Here is a 17,286-nt window from a genome sequence, read left to right on the forward strand (position 1 = left end):
TTAATCTATAAAAAGGCATATTTTATAAACCTATTATATGTTTTGTAAAATCTTAATTGCTAAAGTAACTAGTAACTACAGCTGCCAAATAAAGGACAGCTGCCAAATGAAGGTAGTGAAGTAAAAAGTATAAAGTTGCAAGAAATGGAAGTACTCAATTGAAGTACAAGTATCTCAAATTTGTGCTTAGCGCAGTATTTTAGTGACTGTACTGTGTTACTTTCCACCATTGCCAGTAGATAACGCAGTAAAAATACTCGTTTCTGATTGGCTACATGGGACCGTTAAACTAAATCACCTTCTAAATCAATGCGCCAAAGCCAAACACGGTAGAACTGCGAGTAACCGTAATAACAACACTAATAGTCGACAACTACCCCTTCTTAATGGCCGCTACCCATAAACACAAACATATATCTACGCCAAGGTGTCCAGATATGAGAAAATAAAGGTGTCTTCATGCCATATCAGGACAACTGGTCCTACAACAAACCGCCAACAGCTAATGTTAGCTTAGCTAACGTTGCATTCCAAGAGTTTACGTTAAAGTTAAGTTAAGCTACAGTGAAAATACTTAACAAACATTCTCAATGCTAGCATTTATTTTAGTTGAAAGCAGCCATAGTAGACTAATTTGTAAGGTTATGTATTGTAACATTTATGTAAGTTTATTTTCCAATATATTTTACAGTGTAATGCGTTCATATTTTATTACTTTAGCTTGTGGCATGTTATCACCGAATCATAGCCTAGCCTAGCATATAGGGTGCTACAAAATACATACTTGCACACTTTAAAAAAAAAAGTTGCTACTTTGCAAATGAAATGTTTCTCCATATGGAAAATGGAGCTACTGTACTTATTAATTAGTTATTATTATTATTTTTTTTTTAAATGCCTATAGTGTAAATTGCATTGATTTAATTTGAGCATGAGAGGAATGATGTGATGTGACAGGTTAAAGCTGCATCATTTTAATTAGCATTACTTTCGCAACTTTGCAGATGGAGGCACGCTGGTGCACCGATTGTGTATTGGCTTGCCAAGAAGAGGGCGCAGAGCAGCTGAGGCGGTGCTTGAGTTGACAGGAGGATCCGCTCACTCAGTCACTGCTCTGCATTAGTTCACTGCTTCCACTTCGCCGAACTGCTGCTGCCTCCATTTAAAGTTAACGGCCACTTGTGAAAGCAGGATTTTTCAACCGCACCACGACGGTCTCGTTAAAGGCGACAGAGAAGGTAAATGACTATCAACAACAAACAGTACAGAGGTCCGGGGACTCGACGTATTGATTGAAGTTTCTGTGCAGCCCTGAGCGGCTCGCTGCAGATGAACGAAGGTCTAATACTGTGTATCATTATTAGCCTGTTTGTTGTTTGTACTGCTGTCAACAATTTGCGCATTTAGTAATCGAAGGCGTTCCGCTCCGCGCATGTCAGCGAGTAGCCGTGTGTTAGTTGTGGAGTAATTCACTCAGCACGAACAACAGACGACAGGGCAGACCTATTGCATGTTAATGCACGGTCAAATGTCTTTCTTTCTTTTTTTTAAGCTCATCATCATTTTAGTTCCATTTGCAGCGTGTCATGGCTGTTAATGCCAGGCTGCTTAAATTACATGCGGGAACCCTATTTAAAGAATAGAGCCGTTCATATCTCAGATGGTTGTTTGGTGGTGTCTGAAGCGGTTGGGTGTGTCATGTCTGAAGATACTTTGGTGTAAAGGACTATAAGTTTAATTTCGTGATGATATCAGTATTGCATTGAGCAGGGAGGTTGCTCGTGTTATTGCCCCATGATAGGGTCTTATCTGAGTGCCGGAGATTATGTTTATTGCAGGATATGGAGCTATTCCAATACGGGACAGTGACACCTCAGTCAAAATAGAAATAAAACCACCTCAGAGGGTTTTCACTGTGTTCTCGTCACTCATGGGATAACTAAATCCTCCACAGTGTGAAGTAGATGATGGTGGGCACTCTCCCTGCTGTGTGGTCATTGTTTACTCAAAGCTCCCCTTTCATTGCCATTTGCAAATTGGGAAAAGTGCTCTCAGCTAACTGGTAAAACAAAACATACAGGAAAATCTTACCGTGTTTTCTCCTTTTATCCGGAACTCTCAGTTTCAACTAAGTCCACTTTATTTCCAGGTGACACTTTCATGGTCGAGCTGTGTGTTTATTACCAGTGAGTTAGTTAAAAGCTGGGGAGGTCTCTGTGTTTTTAGCTGCAAGAGAGTTTTTAGTCACAGTCAATCAATACTGTTGTCGGGACATCTGTCCCATCATTACATCTGAGGCTAGAGGCTGTAAATGCACTAGAATTTAGCCCATTTTGCGATCTGCAGTTTAGTGCATACATTTTAGCTGTTGCTGTGTGGCATAGCCAGCGTAACCAAAGCAATGGCATGAAAACATTTCACTTCTCTAAATTAAGTAGTTCTATCTTCCATTTATCCTCCACTTCCTTCATTATAATATCCCTTTGAGTCTGCCAGAGTCCTATATTCGTGACTATGATTTTAACCCCTTTTTCGTTCATGAGTCACTACTTTCTTGTCACGTCATAGAAGTGAATAGAATTAGCCTTAGTGTAGCTCAAGTCTCAAATGCTGTAACTTATAAAAACACTTATTCGCTCCTGGCTCATCCATTCATATTTCAAAAAGAATTCGCATGAGCAAATACAATCGAGTATACTGAAATCCCCTAAAGAGCCCAGATCTCTGAATTACTGACATGACAGCGAAGAAGAGTAGGTGGCTGCATTTCAGATGTAATCATTGAGAAAAAGGGACATTTAATTTTTCATTTTCAATCGTGGATAGATCTGTGGGCGAACCAGGCGAGACTCCCTGATATGTCGAAACAGTGGCTGCTGTATGACAGCATGCACTCTCTCAAGTCTAGGCAGGTTTGAGGTTTTATTTTCTTTCAGCGCAGCGTGGTGTTCTACAAGGCTGCCTCCACACACACAAAAACGATTATATAAGTCACATTCAAGACTGAACCCAGAGTGATGGGCAGTCCTCGCAGAGTGAGCAAAGCCTCGCCTACATTTTCCCAAGAATCTGTGATTCATTCTGTGGTGAAAGTCTTTTGTTGTTTTCCATCTTGTGTTTGTGTCAGATTTACAAGTGTGTTCAAGTTCTCCAGTGTTTCGACTAACTTTAGCCTGCTGTAGTTTGCATACCACTCAATTCTTCAAATATTACCATACGCAGTAGACAAGGGAGACCCATGTTTTGCTCTCATTTAGCATACTCATTACTTTAAACCCTGGTTTTTGCTTTTTTTTACTTGATAAATCTTACACCAGCTGGATCAATATTTTTATCCAGGACCATGCATAACATCATTTATCAAAGAAATATATAAATTATATCTCTGCTTTGGTGCTTTCAGTAAAGTCAACCACACATTTTGCAGTACACAATACAGCGATATTTACTATAATTAAATAACATGAAGATATAAAACAACCAGGGGAAGTCGTGGTTACTGGCTGTAGCTCTCGCGATACATAAATGTGAAGAAGTGTTGTTTTTTTCTATGATTGTTTTAGGAAGTCAAAAATGACTGCTCGTTTGAAACTTCTCGCTCGGCCTGCAAAGTGACCCCTTGAACACACAGACCATTTATAGTAGTAACAAAGTATTCCCTTGTTCATGCAATGAGTCACAGTAGCATCTGCATGTAGAATGCAATTTAGAGCGTGGCCTCTGGTTTCTGAAGGCCAAACCAGGCTCATAGCGTGGGAGGAGGCGATGCTGCGGGGGGAAGACTCACAGCTATGCTGACTGGGCTCCCCCCCTCTGCCTCCCTCTCTGCCTCGTCCTACCTGTTAGTCATCCGTGGCAGTACTCTGACAGAGAGCAGCTGATGGAGGGAAACACTTTCCATAGCAACTGAGCATGCCCGTCCTCCCCCTTCTGTTAACCTGATGCAATCTGTACGCACTTCACTGAAGATAAATGTAGTTTCGGGGGGGAAACACAAACGCCCAAGAATTAGACGTAGACTTCGCGTTCTGTTCAAAGAACCTGAGCAGTGTTTTCCAACCACAGAATGACGAAGTCAATGGCTTGCATCCTGCAAGTGTTGCAAAAGATTTGCTTGACACAAGGCGTGGGCGATACGACAGCCTGCACAAACATTAGCCTGCATTGAAAAAGGGTCGTCCCCGGGTGTACCGTGAAATGATTCTTGTGAAGAGAGTGCTTTATGGTTGTGGATCATAATTAAACGCATGCATATGTGAAGGAAAATGCCAACTGAACCGTCCACTCTAAATCTCCAATTAGTTCACCGTGTGATCGTTTTGTAAAGCAGTTTTTCAGTCGAGCGGTCAGAAGTAAAAGCCGGTGTCGGGCTCTAAACAGACAGTTTTTCAGAGGTTTATTGTGGGAGTGGAAGTTGCACACACAAGCTGTTGCTACTTGAAAAAAAAACATTTTAACATTTAAATTGTTCTTTACTGCTTTTTGAAGAACCACTCGTGGCCCCACATAAAGCCAGGAGGGTGAAGCTCTTGTGCATTGCTGCTCAGAACACGTGCTGCACAATCTATTCTGTAACGATTTTATGAAGTGACATTCTGTTCAAACAGAATAATACCTCTGTCTTGTCAGTAGAGTGAATCAAAGTAAATCACAATGAATGGTGGCTATGTGGCTCCTGTTAGCTCACATTTAAATCTTTCTTGCCACAACAGAGTCTCTACCTCATAAATGTTTCCATAAAGTAACATAAACCGATCCCTCATTAAGCATCTATAATCTAAGTTAAGCTCAACGGTGTAACCTTATTGAGAGCCAGCCCAGAAGCAGTACGTCACATGGTCTGTATTAAGTCCTAACAAGCCTCAGACATTCCTTAAAACCACCTAAAGTATTCATACTTGTTCCGGGACACTGTTCATCTCTAAGTGCAGGGAATGCCTCTTCCTGTGCTCCGTGTTCAGACTGGTCCTGATTTCCACTCTGCCTTGTGCATGCAAATCATTATCTAATCAGGAAGTGAGGAATCAGATTACTCTGATAGGCTTGAGATCTTGTCGAACCAGACAATAATTATGATACTCAGTTGGTAAGGAGACAAAGTAGACATGATGCTGCTCACGACGTCACGCTCCTCTGGAAAGCATGAAAACAGGAAACGGCAAACACCTCCCAGGAGTTATCTAAAATAAGAGGTGTCTTTTATGACTATTTTTACCTTATTCATACGACAGTTTTTGAAGATTGAGCCAGATGCATATTTTTAGAATAAAGAGGTTCAGGCTGTAATCAGGTGCTCAGTGCCAGATGGATTTTCATGATTCCTCCATGTGTCACTCTGCTGTTGATACAGACCTAGCCCACCTGATCGGCTGCATAAACAGAACTGCTAGGCAACGCTGCTGACCTTTTGAGGGAATTAAGTGAGGACAGTGTGAACCTTTCAGAGTCCAAAGACCGCAAATGGATACAATCCCATGTGAGGAGTGGGTGTTATTTCAGATTATTTCTTTTTTTTTCTCAGTACATTCTTTGTCCTTTAAGTTCTCTGATTTTGTGGTAAGTGCAGGCAGCCATCACTGATACCTGCGCCGGCTGCACTTTAATGTGTGATAACACCTGCGGACATCAGTGTGAACAACACATTTACAGTGAGGACCTATTCATCAGCCTGGACCGAAAACAACCACACAGTCTTTTATATGCTTCACTTTTGTGTAGCTGATGATAGAATGGTCTTTGATATCAGATTTACAGTGTCCTATGTGTGTATTTAACTCCTCAAAACTGTTGAGCCACGTTCAGTATACGTATATTTTGAATTGTTTTGATTTTCTCATTGTGAATTTGCCATTGCTATTCCAGGCCCCCATTGCCATTCATTTCCATACATTAGTGTGGAAATTAGTCAGCGGACTGTTAAAACATTCTTGATTTGTGCGCTCCAACAGAGTAGTGTAAAAACTGAATTACTTGTCTCAACTGCAGTACCCTGAAATGTAATTTAGACAAAACTGAAAGCAATTTGCTGTGATGGATAACACAGAGCAGCAATGTTAAGTTTGTTTTAACTAAATCAGGTGAAATCACTGCTGTGGTCCTTAACAAGCGATGATTACTGATAGTTAATGGTGAAAAGCCATAGTGTAAAAACTATAGGTGTCACAAATCACGTTCACACAAATGTTAGCTCTTAAATACCAAAAAAAAAAGCATGTGTGCCATTGCTTGATGCTTATTATGATAGACTTGCTTGGAAAGATCACAATTAATGGCTAACAAAATTCCCTTACATTGATAGATAGATAGATATAAACTGTATTCATCCCCAGGGGGAAATTAGTTACATGATTATCAACATTTTACTGGCATGCATCTACACAGGATGTTAGGATGCCATCTTTTTCCCCTCCATTAACTTGTTACTCTTCTGTCTTAAATAATTAATGGGTATACATTTGTCTCTTTGTTTCCTGTCATTAGGGAATCTCTTTTACAGTATGCTTTAACTGCATGTTTACTTCTGAAAGTTTTCATAACGAGCCCACCAAACGTTCATCCAGACTTCGGACTAGTTGCGATTACGAGCTCGCTCTCAGCTTTGTATGACATTTGAGTCTCTTCCTTTTGTTTGGAGGGGAGGTCCCTTAACAAGCCAGTTTTTTTTTTTTTTACCTCTATAAGATTTGTTTTGCTTATTGCCACATTTCAACACCATTGTACTCCTTTGAGCCGAACTAAAACAAATGCTCCCTATATCTGGTATTTTATAAATCAAATACAAGCCAGTGAGTGTATGGAAAGACAATTTAGGTGCAGAGAATCCCTAGAGTCAAAGTATCATGGGTACCGTTAACCTGACATCATTTCTACCAGACTTTTGGCCCAGTTTTTAGTGGCTGGTCACATGTTATTGGTGGTGAGAGATTTAAAATAAAGACGTGAAAGCACACCATTGTTAATGCTCGGAAGTGGCATTTCAGAGCACAGACGGAAATCAATTTATCCACAAAGCTATTATTATTATTCATTGTGTTCGCATCTGTACAGTGTTGACTTCAGATGTTCTGCACGGATCCACATATTCTCTGACAGTTACTGTCTTCTTTCTGCTTCACTCAAACTTTGGATGTTGAGTATGATTCTCCCGGTCTACAATCATGCTTTTTTTTTTTTTTTCACAGAGCGAGATGGAAGATGCTATCTTTTGCTTGCAGCCATGCTTTTATGTTCTACAAAGAGGCAGGCTACTATGCACCCACCTTCTCTTTTCTATCCGTCTATGTCTCACTGTTTCTCTCGCTTGTGCACAGGCAGGCAGTTAGTGCAGAAGCAGGCGCCATGTCCACCCCCACAAACCCAGAGGTAAAGGAACTGAACCCTGTCGACTTTATCCAGCTCCAGCAGTACATTGAATGTGAGTACAGACAGGCGGGCGGGCAGCTTTCTCAGCGCTTAACGCCCCCCCCCCTTCACTTCCACTTCCACCCACACGCACACTCATATACACTCGCTCATATCTAGAAGAGGTTGCAGTCTGCCACATTATTCTTTTTTTTTTTTCTTCAAATAAAGCATGCACTTTTATTTTTTTCTCAATAAGTCTGGATTCATTGTGTATTCATACTGTATGCGTACATGATATCTCAGAAATGTGGATTCTTAAATGGTTGCACACAGTAGTGTGATATGTGAAGAATCTACTTTTTAGAGCTATACCCTTTGACTCACAGAAGTACACGTGTATCCCTGTGTGACCTGTGTGTCTTTGCTTCCAGACTGCAGCTTGAAGGTGAAGGACGTGCTGAGGGAATTTGACGCAGATGGCCGTCTGGCCCGGCACAGACATGGAGAGGTGAGGGGACGGGATGGTGTGTCCGGCTGTTCACCATCAGGTCCAAAACTCACTCACAGAAATGTCAGCTACGAGGCACAAAACTGAACTGAATTTCATCTCTCAGCGGCGGAGCAGTTTACTGAGATAACGATCATTTGATTTATGTTTATTGAACAGTTATTGATTTTCTCGCGCTAATTAATTAGATTCAAAGCAATCGATCATGTTGACTAAGCTGTCCAAGGGAAATATCTTCAGCGCAGTCGAGCGAGGCTGCAGATGTAAATCACCTTCTCAGTTTTTGCCCACGCAGCAAGGCTGTGCCGAACAGTGTGCTGGCTGCAGTGGTGCAGTGCGAGCTCAAATGTGACTGAAAAAGATCTTTCCTATACTGTAATGTCAGTGGGTGACACTGCCAACTAATTTGTGCAGGAAGCGAACGCAGTAATTTCACATGGATAATTTGGCTAATGCCAGTTTAATTACATAATTGGAAGGAAATTATTTTTTTATGGGAGAAAGCCTGAAAGTACTGGTTAATAGCTTTTAAAACACACTGAAAAATAATGCTATTTGTAAATCTTGGTGTGTGTGTTCAATTATGATGCTGACTCCGTGGGCTTACTTTCATTTGGCTTCTTTTTCCTTTTGTTTTTGTTATCTGGTCTATTACTGGGGCAGCTCGGCAGGGGTATCAACCGGGGGAAATAGCATAATGTCAACAAGAATTAGGTCCCCCCCTCCCCCCCACACACACACACACACACACACACACACACACACACACACACACACACACACTATCATGCGGGAAAGACAGATGCCAGGCCAAACAGATGGACTGAAATCTTGATTCAGGGGTTTCTTTCTTGGTCATTTTCCAGTGAAAACCCTGCAACCACTCCACCTTTGAAAACTGAATTAAATGTTTCTCAGATACATCTTCAGCTTTTGAAAGCTTTCCATCCCCTGCTGGATGCACTTACAGTACATGACTCTCAAGCTCAAGCTCAAAACAAGGGCGTTTCTTTTTCTTCAGAAAACAACACATCAGTTAGAGGATTTTCACATGATGAATGTCATCTTCCCTTATTTTCAGAAGAGGTGAATTTGAAAAATGCAGAAGTTAACACATATACAGACGGTTAAAACATTTAATTTGACCATTCACAAAAGCACAGTAAAAATAATTGTGTCTCTCCAAATCATTTTTTCCCCAGTGCATCAATGAAGAAGGCTTTCGTCTGTTCCTGAAGACTTATTTAGAAGTGGAGGACTTCCCTGTGGATCTCTGCCAGCGACTCTTCTGCTCCTTCCAAAACTCTGAACCCACCCAGGAAGACAGTGCCAGTGAGATTATACACCATGTATTAGCACAACTCACTGCCCCCATGCTACTTTGCTGCATGCCCATATCAATTTACGCCGCGGCCTTTTTGGCACCGGGTTCGTTTCTCACCACAAGCCTGTGAGGTGCTGTTTGTGCAGATATGGTTCACAGCCATCCTTCTCTCTCTCTCTCCTCTGTCTCTCCTGTAGAAGAAGTCTTTCTGAAGGATGTTTCATGTTACTTCTCTCTGCTGGAGGATGGCCAGCCTAGGGACAAGCTGGAGTGTGAGTCCTTTGTTTTCTTTTCTGCCCAAGATAATTTGAGTGATGACTTGGTCCGGCACTTACACTTTCATTTCTCCTCTCTCTTTAGTTGCTTTCAAGCTCTATGACAGAGACGGCAATGGAGTCCTCGACAGCTCTGTAAGTTGTTGTGGGAATCTTTTACGTGTGATTGTCCAGTTTGGCTGTATCATACCAGCCACAATAGTAAAGCAAGTCTTTTGTTGTTTTTCAAACAGGAAGTGGATCGGATTATTGCTCAGATGATGCATGCTGCAGAATACCTCGGATGGGATGTGTCAGAGCTGAGGCCGGTAAGTGTCACCATACTCTCCTCTGAAATGTCAGCATCCCTCAGACACATGAAAGCGTGTACGTACTTTTAGCCTTGTTTGTAGAAGATATCGTTGCATAGAATATATGGCGGTAGATGCACCTATAAAAGTCCACAAATTCCCACGCATGACTGGTTTCAGAAAAAATATATATTCTTTTCTAAGCAATAGAGGTTTGTGTGCTGATTTGAACAATCAAATGTCATTTCATCAGGTTCTGAAGGACATGATGACAGCAATTGATGCTGACAGCAGCGGTACAGTGTCTCTGGAGGAGTGGGTGGAGGGAGGCATGAACAACGTTCCCTTGCTGGTCTTGTTGGGTCTTAAGGTACTTTAAAAGCAGCGTGTTTCTCTTTGTAGTGTTGGCCTTAAATGCTTAACTCAGATATATATTTCCTTGTACAGCAGGTTGTAAAACACACTTTTACTGCTCTTGTGAAACCTTGACTTTGCATGCCTCTCCTCTGTCCTTTGCCTCCTCCCTTATAGACTATAAGGGCCTTTTTGCCGACTCAGTGTTACAGGGTGTGGTAATGTCATCTGCTCTCATGCAAGCTCTGCACCGTCAGAGTGCTTAAGTGTTTTCCATTTACTCTGCAGAATCTATGTCCACATTAAACAAAGTACTTGCTTAAAAAAATCAGTCTTTAGGAACTATGTTTGACTAAAGAAATGAATCATTTTGACATTGGGTGTATACATAAAATCGCTCTTCATAAAACAAGGACAGCTCAGTTTTGTGTTATGAGATTTGTTTAATATGTTGCCACGGATGTAAGAGCCACTTACTGTTAGACTGCCTGTCTGCACGCTCACTGATTGGACTCTGCCACTAGGCTTGGCCACTGCAACAATGCCTGGGACTTCCCCTCAGGCTATTTCTAGCCACCAATGGACATTTGAAGCCTGGGGTGCATGAATTCAGCCCCCTCCCAGTCGCTGTGTGCTTTTTGGTGGCCTGCTGGCTATGTGTCATGCAGTAAGTGATAGGATGATTCATCACGTCGGGGGGAAAAAAGCATTTCAGTGTGTAATCCGGATAAAAGCGCTGGCCGCCCTGTAAACGGATTGAAAGCAACCTTATAATCTTCTGTTGAGAATAGATTATAGTCAGTGTTTATTTGAATATGGTGCTCCACTGTATGTCATGATATGTAGAGCCACTACATACTGCATAATCAGCGATCTCATTAACGCAAGGTTAGTCAAGCGTAGGTGTGAAAAACAACTGTGAAACGCAGGCCTTGCCCACAACGTTTTTATGATTCAAGGGTTTGTGTAGTTTGATCCAAAATGTACCAAAAGGAAACAGATATAAGCTTTTTTTTCATACATTTATTTTTCTATTTGAATGCTTTCCAACCACGATGTTCTTTTTTTGTCTTTTTGCATTGCCGTCTTCAATGATTGCTCCTACAACTACCAGATGACTCAGAAGGACGGGCAGCACCTTTGGAGAATGAAACATTTCAATAAGCCCGTTTACTGCAACGTGTGCCAGAGCATGCTGCTGGGCCTGAGGAAGCAAGGACTCTGCTGCACCTGTGAGTACCTGAACTCACCAGAAGAGGGCAACATTTAATACACTGTAATGTCAAAGTTGAGAATTGCAGTTACATTTTTAGATAGATACCTTCAATTTATAATAATGTAAACGTCATATGACAGCAGGGTTATGTGTTGTGTTGTGCAGGCTGCAAATACACAGTCCACGGCCGCTGTGCTAACAGGAACCCAGGCCCCTGTACCAGGACGTATGTGAAGTCAAAGAAAGAAACAGGGGTATGTCCTTTTCTCCATTTACAGTGACACTCACGGTCTACAGTAGATGTTATCCTGTGTTCTGAGTGCTCTTATGTGGACATTAAAACATTCATCTCACATTTCAGGTTCCAGCACACGACTGGGTGAGTGGGAACTGTGACTCAAGCAAGTGTGAAAAATGCCAGAAGAAGATCAAGAGCTATCAAGGCTTAACGGGCAAACACTGTGTGTGGTGCCACACGATGGTGAGGACGTATTTCGACGTGTGACTGATTTTTAGGAAAAAGTTTAAGGGCAATGAGGAGAAAATATGCATTTGTGTTATCGGGCACCCACATTCAGTCTGTAAAGGTTTCCTCCTCTCCTTCCCCTAACTGTCCTGTCTCTTTACACTGTGAGCAGTAAGTGAAGCAGAAATGCAAAAAAACTTCTTTTTGGATCCTGTCAGTTGTCATCACTGTTGTGCTGGGAGTTCATTTGATGTATCTCCGTTTATGTTTTACAGCGTCATGATGCATGTGCAGACCAGGACCCAACAGAGTGTACCTGTGGGCCCCTCAGAGACCATATCCTGCCTCCATGGGCAATATATCCTGTTGTAAAGGTGCAGAATTATCCTCGGGCACACACGCAATACAAACACTGCATGTCACACCAACGCAGAGCATAAAATCAGCCCAGGGCTGGTTCTTGTTTGTAAACCTTTCTCACCCGTGTGTAGTGATTTTTCTTTTCCAAAGGCAGCAAAATGTTCAAATCAAATGTTCTCTGGTTTATTTGATATTCACCTTTGTTTTTGTCCCTAAAGGAGAGACCAAACAATGTAAAAAATGGCTGCTCAGGGTCAACAGATGACAGCGAGCTCAATACTACTCCTGATGGACAAGTGCTTCAGGTATTATTATTAATATCCCCAACGAAGCCTTTTCAATGCTGAATATTTACAATGACAGGGTTCAGTCATTTGGCATTCAATCAGTTAATAAAACTACAACATTTGTTTACCATTCAACAGATCAGCCCTGTGCCAAACACCCATCCTCTTCTAGTGTTTGTCAACCCTAAAAGTGGTGGCAAGCAGGGAGAAAGGTGAGCCCAGAAAAGATATGTCCGTGAAGAAATGGATGTCTAATACTTGCACATTGTTTAGCCTGGTTTTCTGTATTCCAGAGTCCTGCATAAATTTCAGTATTTACTGAATCCACGGCAGGTACACAACCTTTGCAATGGCGGTCCTGGACCAGGGTGAGTAATTGGTACAATAGATTATGAGCAGTATGAAACAGAAATAAATGGATTTGTTTTATTTTTTTATTTTAAAATACACTGAGCTAAACATCACATTATTTCAGACCACATTGTCCTGAATACTTGAAGCTCTGCTCTTAAAATCTCCATCATTTCTCTTTCAGACTGAGTTTCTTCAGAAATCTGCAGAATTACAGGATCTTGGTGTGCGGGGGAGACGGCACAGTTGGCTGGATTCTAGACGCAATAGGTGAGACTGTTGCATCACTACAAGAGTCAGCTCATTACAAGGCACGCGATAGCTGCCACATCATGAGCTTCTGGTTAAAACCAATGTGACACGCTTTCTACTTGCTTCCCTTTTTCCTTTTCTTGCTATCAGACAAAGCCAATCTGCTAGTACGGCCACCTGTCGCTGTGCTTCCTCTGGGCACAGGAAATGACCTCGCGCGATGTCTGCGATGGGGCGGAGGTGAGAAATGAATAAGAGTGTCTTCTTGTCATAAAATATTGAAACAGCTTGCTGCATATATGCTCTGTTGCTGTTCGTGTGTGTGTGTGTGTGTGTTTGTTTGAATGTGATTCATTGAAAGAGACGTTCTCCAAATATTTGTCTATATTAGTCATGTTTATCGTTCTATGCTGTTTTCTTTGTGAAGGATATGATGGTGTGGATCTGAGTCGTATTCTTAAAGACATCGAGGGGAGCTCTCAGGTGCTGATGGACCGCTGGAGTGTGCAGGTCATCCCAGATGAGAATCAGGAGAAGGGCGACCCGGTGCCCTATGAAATCATCAACAACTACTTCTCTATTGGAGTGGTGAGTTTCTCAGAAATACGTCACACAAGAGGAAGTGTTTATTTTTCAGCTTTGTGTTTGGATCATTACTGGGTTTTGTTGTGTTGACAGGATGCCTCCATCGCCCACCGGTTTCACACAATGAGGGAGAAACATCCCCAGAAATTTAACAGCAGGTAGGCATTCAACAATTTGGTGAAACATAGTATTAGTTTCTTGGGCACTTCTTCAGGAATAACAAAGAATGAGCAATATCCCCCTCACAGTCATGAAACACAACACAGTTTTAAAATCATACCTCGAACAGATGTACCGTTCAACAACAAAGCAGACCTGAGGAACGTCAGTTTTACTTTCATTTTTCCTGTTTGCAGTAAAAATTGTTTCGTTGCAGCAAGCGTTGCAACTCGACTCCTCCATCTAAAGAGCTGTGTGTGATAAAAAGAGAAAATGTTCTGGGAAAATGAAATATCACTTAAATCTGAAAAACACACTTTTTTATGACTGCAGAATGAAGAACAAGCTGTGGTATTTTGAATTTGCCACTTCAGAAACCATCTCTGCTTCCTGCAAGAAACTGCACGAAAGTCTAACAATCGAGGTGAGAACACTGCATCAGCTTTATCAGCTTTTGCAAGTTTTGTATTTTGTCTCTGAAATAAACTCTTCTGTAGTAAGAGAAAAAGAACTGTTCCCACAACCGGACGGAGCACTGATGCCGTATGCTGTTTCTTCTTCAGTGCTCTGGTACTCCACTGGACCTCAGTAGCCTGTCTCTAGAAGGGGTTGCTGTCCTAAACATTCCCAGCATGCACGGTGGCTCCAACCTATGGGGTGAGACCAAAAAAGGGGACACGAAGGGAATGACGAGTCAGGAAGAGCCCGAGGTGATTGTCGACCGAGAGATCCTGAAAATGACCTCACAAGGTATTTTGTCTTTAGTTAAATTAGACCAGGGTGAGATTTAATCTGATTTATCTGCAGTTTCCCTCAGCTACATGAAGCTTTTAAACCTCTGTCAGCTCTTTGTTTTGTTTTAACCACCAACAAACTTCACTTTCATTAAACGTCGGCTGTTTTTAGCAGAAAGGTCCTGATAAACTCACTGTACCTGTTCAGCACCAAACAAAGAGTGAATAATGGAGTGACTTTTGTCAGATCAACACAAACAGGACCCCAAATAAATGATGTTGCTCTGTGACTGCTGTTTGCTCAAACACTTGACTGAACAACGGATATCAGACTTTGTGTTTTCTGCTTGATCTGCTGCTCCCAAGTGGTCAAAAAAAGTAAATAAATGAATGTCGCTTTAAGAGGGTCTTTTGCACAAATCATCAAATGCAGTAAATGAAACTGGCTCCCATGTGATTGATCGGTCTGACGTGTTTTCATGCTGATTTTTCTGGCCAATTGAGGTCAGCAGAAACAAGCTGTAAACACAACAAGCTTCTATGACAACTTGTTAGCAGACCATTAGCATTGGATTCGTGTTTATGTCCACCTGTCTAATATACTCTAAAAACTTCTCCACTGTGTTCACCAACTAGTTGCTAATTTTGTCTGTCTTGGAAGGTAGTTTACAGAGCTTTTTTAGAATAAAAATGATGACTGATATTTGTTTTTTGTCTCAGACTAAGCGATTGGATTGTGCGCTGGATGTTCAGTATGTCCGTGTGTTCTTGTCAGATCTCAGTGACCGTCGATTAGAAGTGGTCGGCCTGGAAGGAGCCATGGAGATGGGACAGATATACACGGGTCTTAAGAGTGCTGTGAGGCTTGCAAAAACATCGCAGATCACCATCAGGTGAGGAAGAGCCTCACAGACACGTTCAGACTCGTCCGGCTTTGAGCCCTAAAGCCTTGGTCTTTACTCCCAAAAGTCTTGACAATGGCTTGTGATTGACTTTGATCACCAGCTGAGGATAATCCTCTGGCTCTTTGAATAACAACAATTACTTATGCTGGCTTTCCTTTTGGTATTTTAATTACACATTAGGGTCCTTGATTTTGTTGCCTGACGCCTCTCTACTTTACCCTCAGGGTGAAGAAAGCCTTACCGATGCAGATAGATGGAGAGCCGTGGATGCAGCCTCCCTGCACGGTACATAACACACAGACACGGTTTCCTCTTAAAAAACATAAATTAACATTAATGCAAATTTCCCTTTTTGCAATCAAATTAGTAGAAATGTTTTCAATTCAATTATATTGTAATTTACTGGACATTTTGCTTTCTATATTTCCTTTTCAGATTCACATCACACACAAGAATCAAGCCAGTATGTTGATGGCTCCTCAGGCCAAATCATCTGGTTTTTTCAACTACAAATAAACTGCACAGAAGCAGCCACGTTTTTTTTTGTAAATAGAGGACTGACACTTATAAAATATGAAACCAGTTTTGAATGTGTATGTTGTAGAGTAATCGCACCGTAACAGTCAAAGTTAGGATAACTGCATCTCTGTAACACATAACCGAAGCATGGCACTGTATGAATACAACTGTATGGTAAGAAATGTTTGCATCGTGGCAAAATTATTTTCACCAAATGTACTCAGTGTTTTTATCAATACCCAACTCTCTTGCTGCTTCTGTCTCAGTGCTTCACAGTTAGTGGAAAAGCTGCTCTGTAGGAACTTGATGGAACATTTAAAGTAAAGTGAATATCACGCTAAATGAAGAATATTCAGCTTCATGTGCCTTTACAATACGTTCTCTGTGGTTATGGCTTTGGTAGAAGACTTTACAGAGCTTGATGTGTAGACATGCACTTTGGACATAATCCATGTAGTATTGCTGTTTTCGTTGTGGCTATAAAGATGCTGGGAAATTCAATCAAATTTTTTTTGTACATTTCAGAAGATACTTGAAAGTGTTTTTGGGAACAGTAATGGGAGAATCATTACCAAAAGAGGGACGCATGTTTATCCATTGCAGCAGTCAGCCCACTCAACTGTTCCTGTGTGTGCGCGTGTGTGTGTGTGTGCGTGCGTGAGTATGTTTGTGTGGAAGGAAGCTGAGATATGTTCACTTCCAACTTGTCTTATTTAAATGCTAAATTAGTCCTATAATTTCAATATATCTGCAAGATGTGTATGTAATATGCCTGAAATAACACACTGTAGAGATTTTAATAAATCATCTGGACTTCAGTGTTTGGTAGACCTCGTTATTCACGTGGTGGGTTATTTCTTCTACCACAAGGGGGCGTCTGATGGCAGCGCCATAATCTGCTCCACTGACTCAAAATAACAGTTTTCTCTGCCTCTTTAAGTCCTTAACTCCTCGTTGTACAATTTGATCTCTTTGTTGTCAAAGCAAGAATCTGTGCTGGGAATAAATATTGTTTTCTCTGAGTAATATTACCCCTGACTTTTAATGAGAGGTTTTGTCTGCCAGCAACAAATGCTGCCTTCAAATACTTTTGGATTATTCAATACTCCCATGCTGTAAACTTGGAAACTTTACAAACTGGTCAGATTGATATACACAACAGTTTGCACATAACATGAGCCACCAAATGAAATATGTGCCTTACAAAGTTATTCTTGGCTTGTGGAAATATGCTAGAGCATTAAAGCGCCCCTCAAGACATGTTTTAAGATATATATAAAATACTCTGCTTTGAATAATGTTTTCTCTTTTTGTCTTTTTAACAAAATTCTTACAATTTGTCTCTGACACCAACATT

At 41.3% G+C, this 17,286-nt stretch overlaps 1 protein-coding gene across 2 annotated transcripts; it reads left to right on the forward strand.

Annotated features, from left to right (window-relative positions):
- The first annotated feature begins 1,122 nt into the window (after positions 1–1,122).
- On the forward strand, positions 1,123–16,758 carry dgkaa (diacylglycerol kinase, alpha a). Of its 2 annotated transcripts, none has more exons than XM_079180908.1 (24): positions 1,123–1,238; positions 7,311–7,414; positions 7,776–7,852; positions 9,055–9,184; positions 9,374–9,448; positions 9,537–9,586; positions 9,685–9,759; positions 9,995–10,111; positions 11,210–11,327; positions 11,477–11,565; positions 11,673–11,792; positions 12,053–12,151; positions 12,356–12,442; positions 12,563–12,636; positions 12,718–12,792; positions 12,960–13,045; positions 13,178–13,267; positions 13,455–13,615; positions 13,706–13,770; positions 14,105–14,195; positions 14,335–14,521; positions 15,281–15,398; positions 15,635–15,695; positions 15,846–16,758. In XM_079180908.1, the coding sequence occupies exons 2-24, from the start codon at positions 7,339–7,341 to the stop codon at positions 15,924–15,926; spliced, it is 2,202 nt and encodes a 733-aa protein (XP_079037034.1). In that variant the 5' UTR covers positions 1,123–1,238; positions 7,311–7,338; the 3' UTR covers positions 15,927–16,758. The 2 variants fall into 2 exon arrangements, with proteins under 2 accessions (XP_079037034.1, XP_079037033.1); XM_079180907.1 differs by having other exon boundaries at positions 1,137–1,238; positions 7,182–7,414.
- The last annotated feature ends 528 nt before the right edge of the window (positions 16,759–17,286 follow it).

This window comes from Pholis gunnellus (assembly GCF_910591455.1).
Source record: "Pholis gunnellus genome assembly, chromosome: 2".
Taxonomy (NCBI): domain Eukaryota; kingdom Metazoa; phylum Chordata; class Actinopteri; order Perciformes; family Pholidae; genus Pholis; species Pholis gunnellus.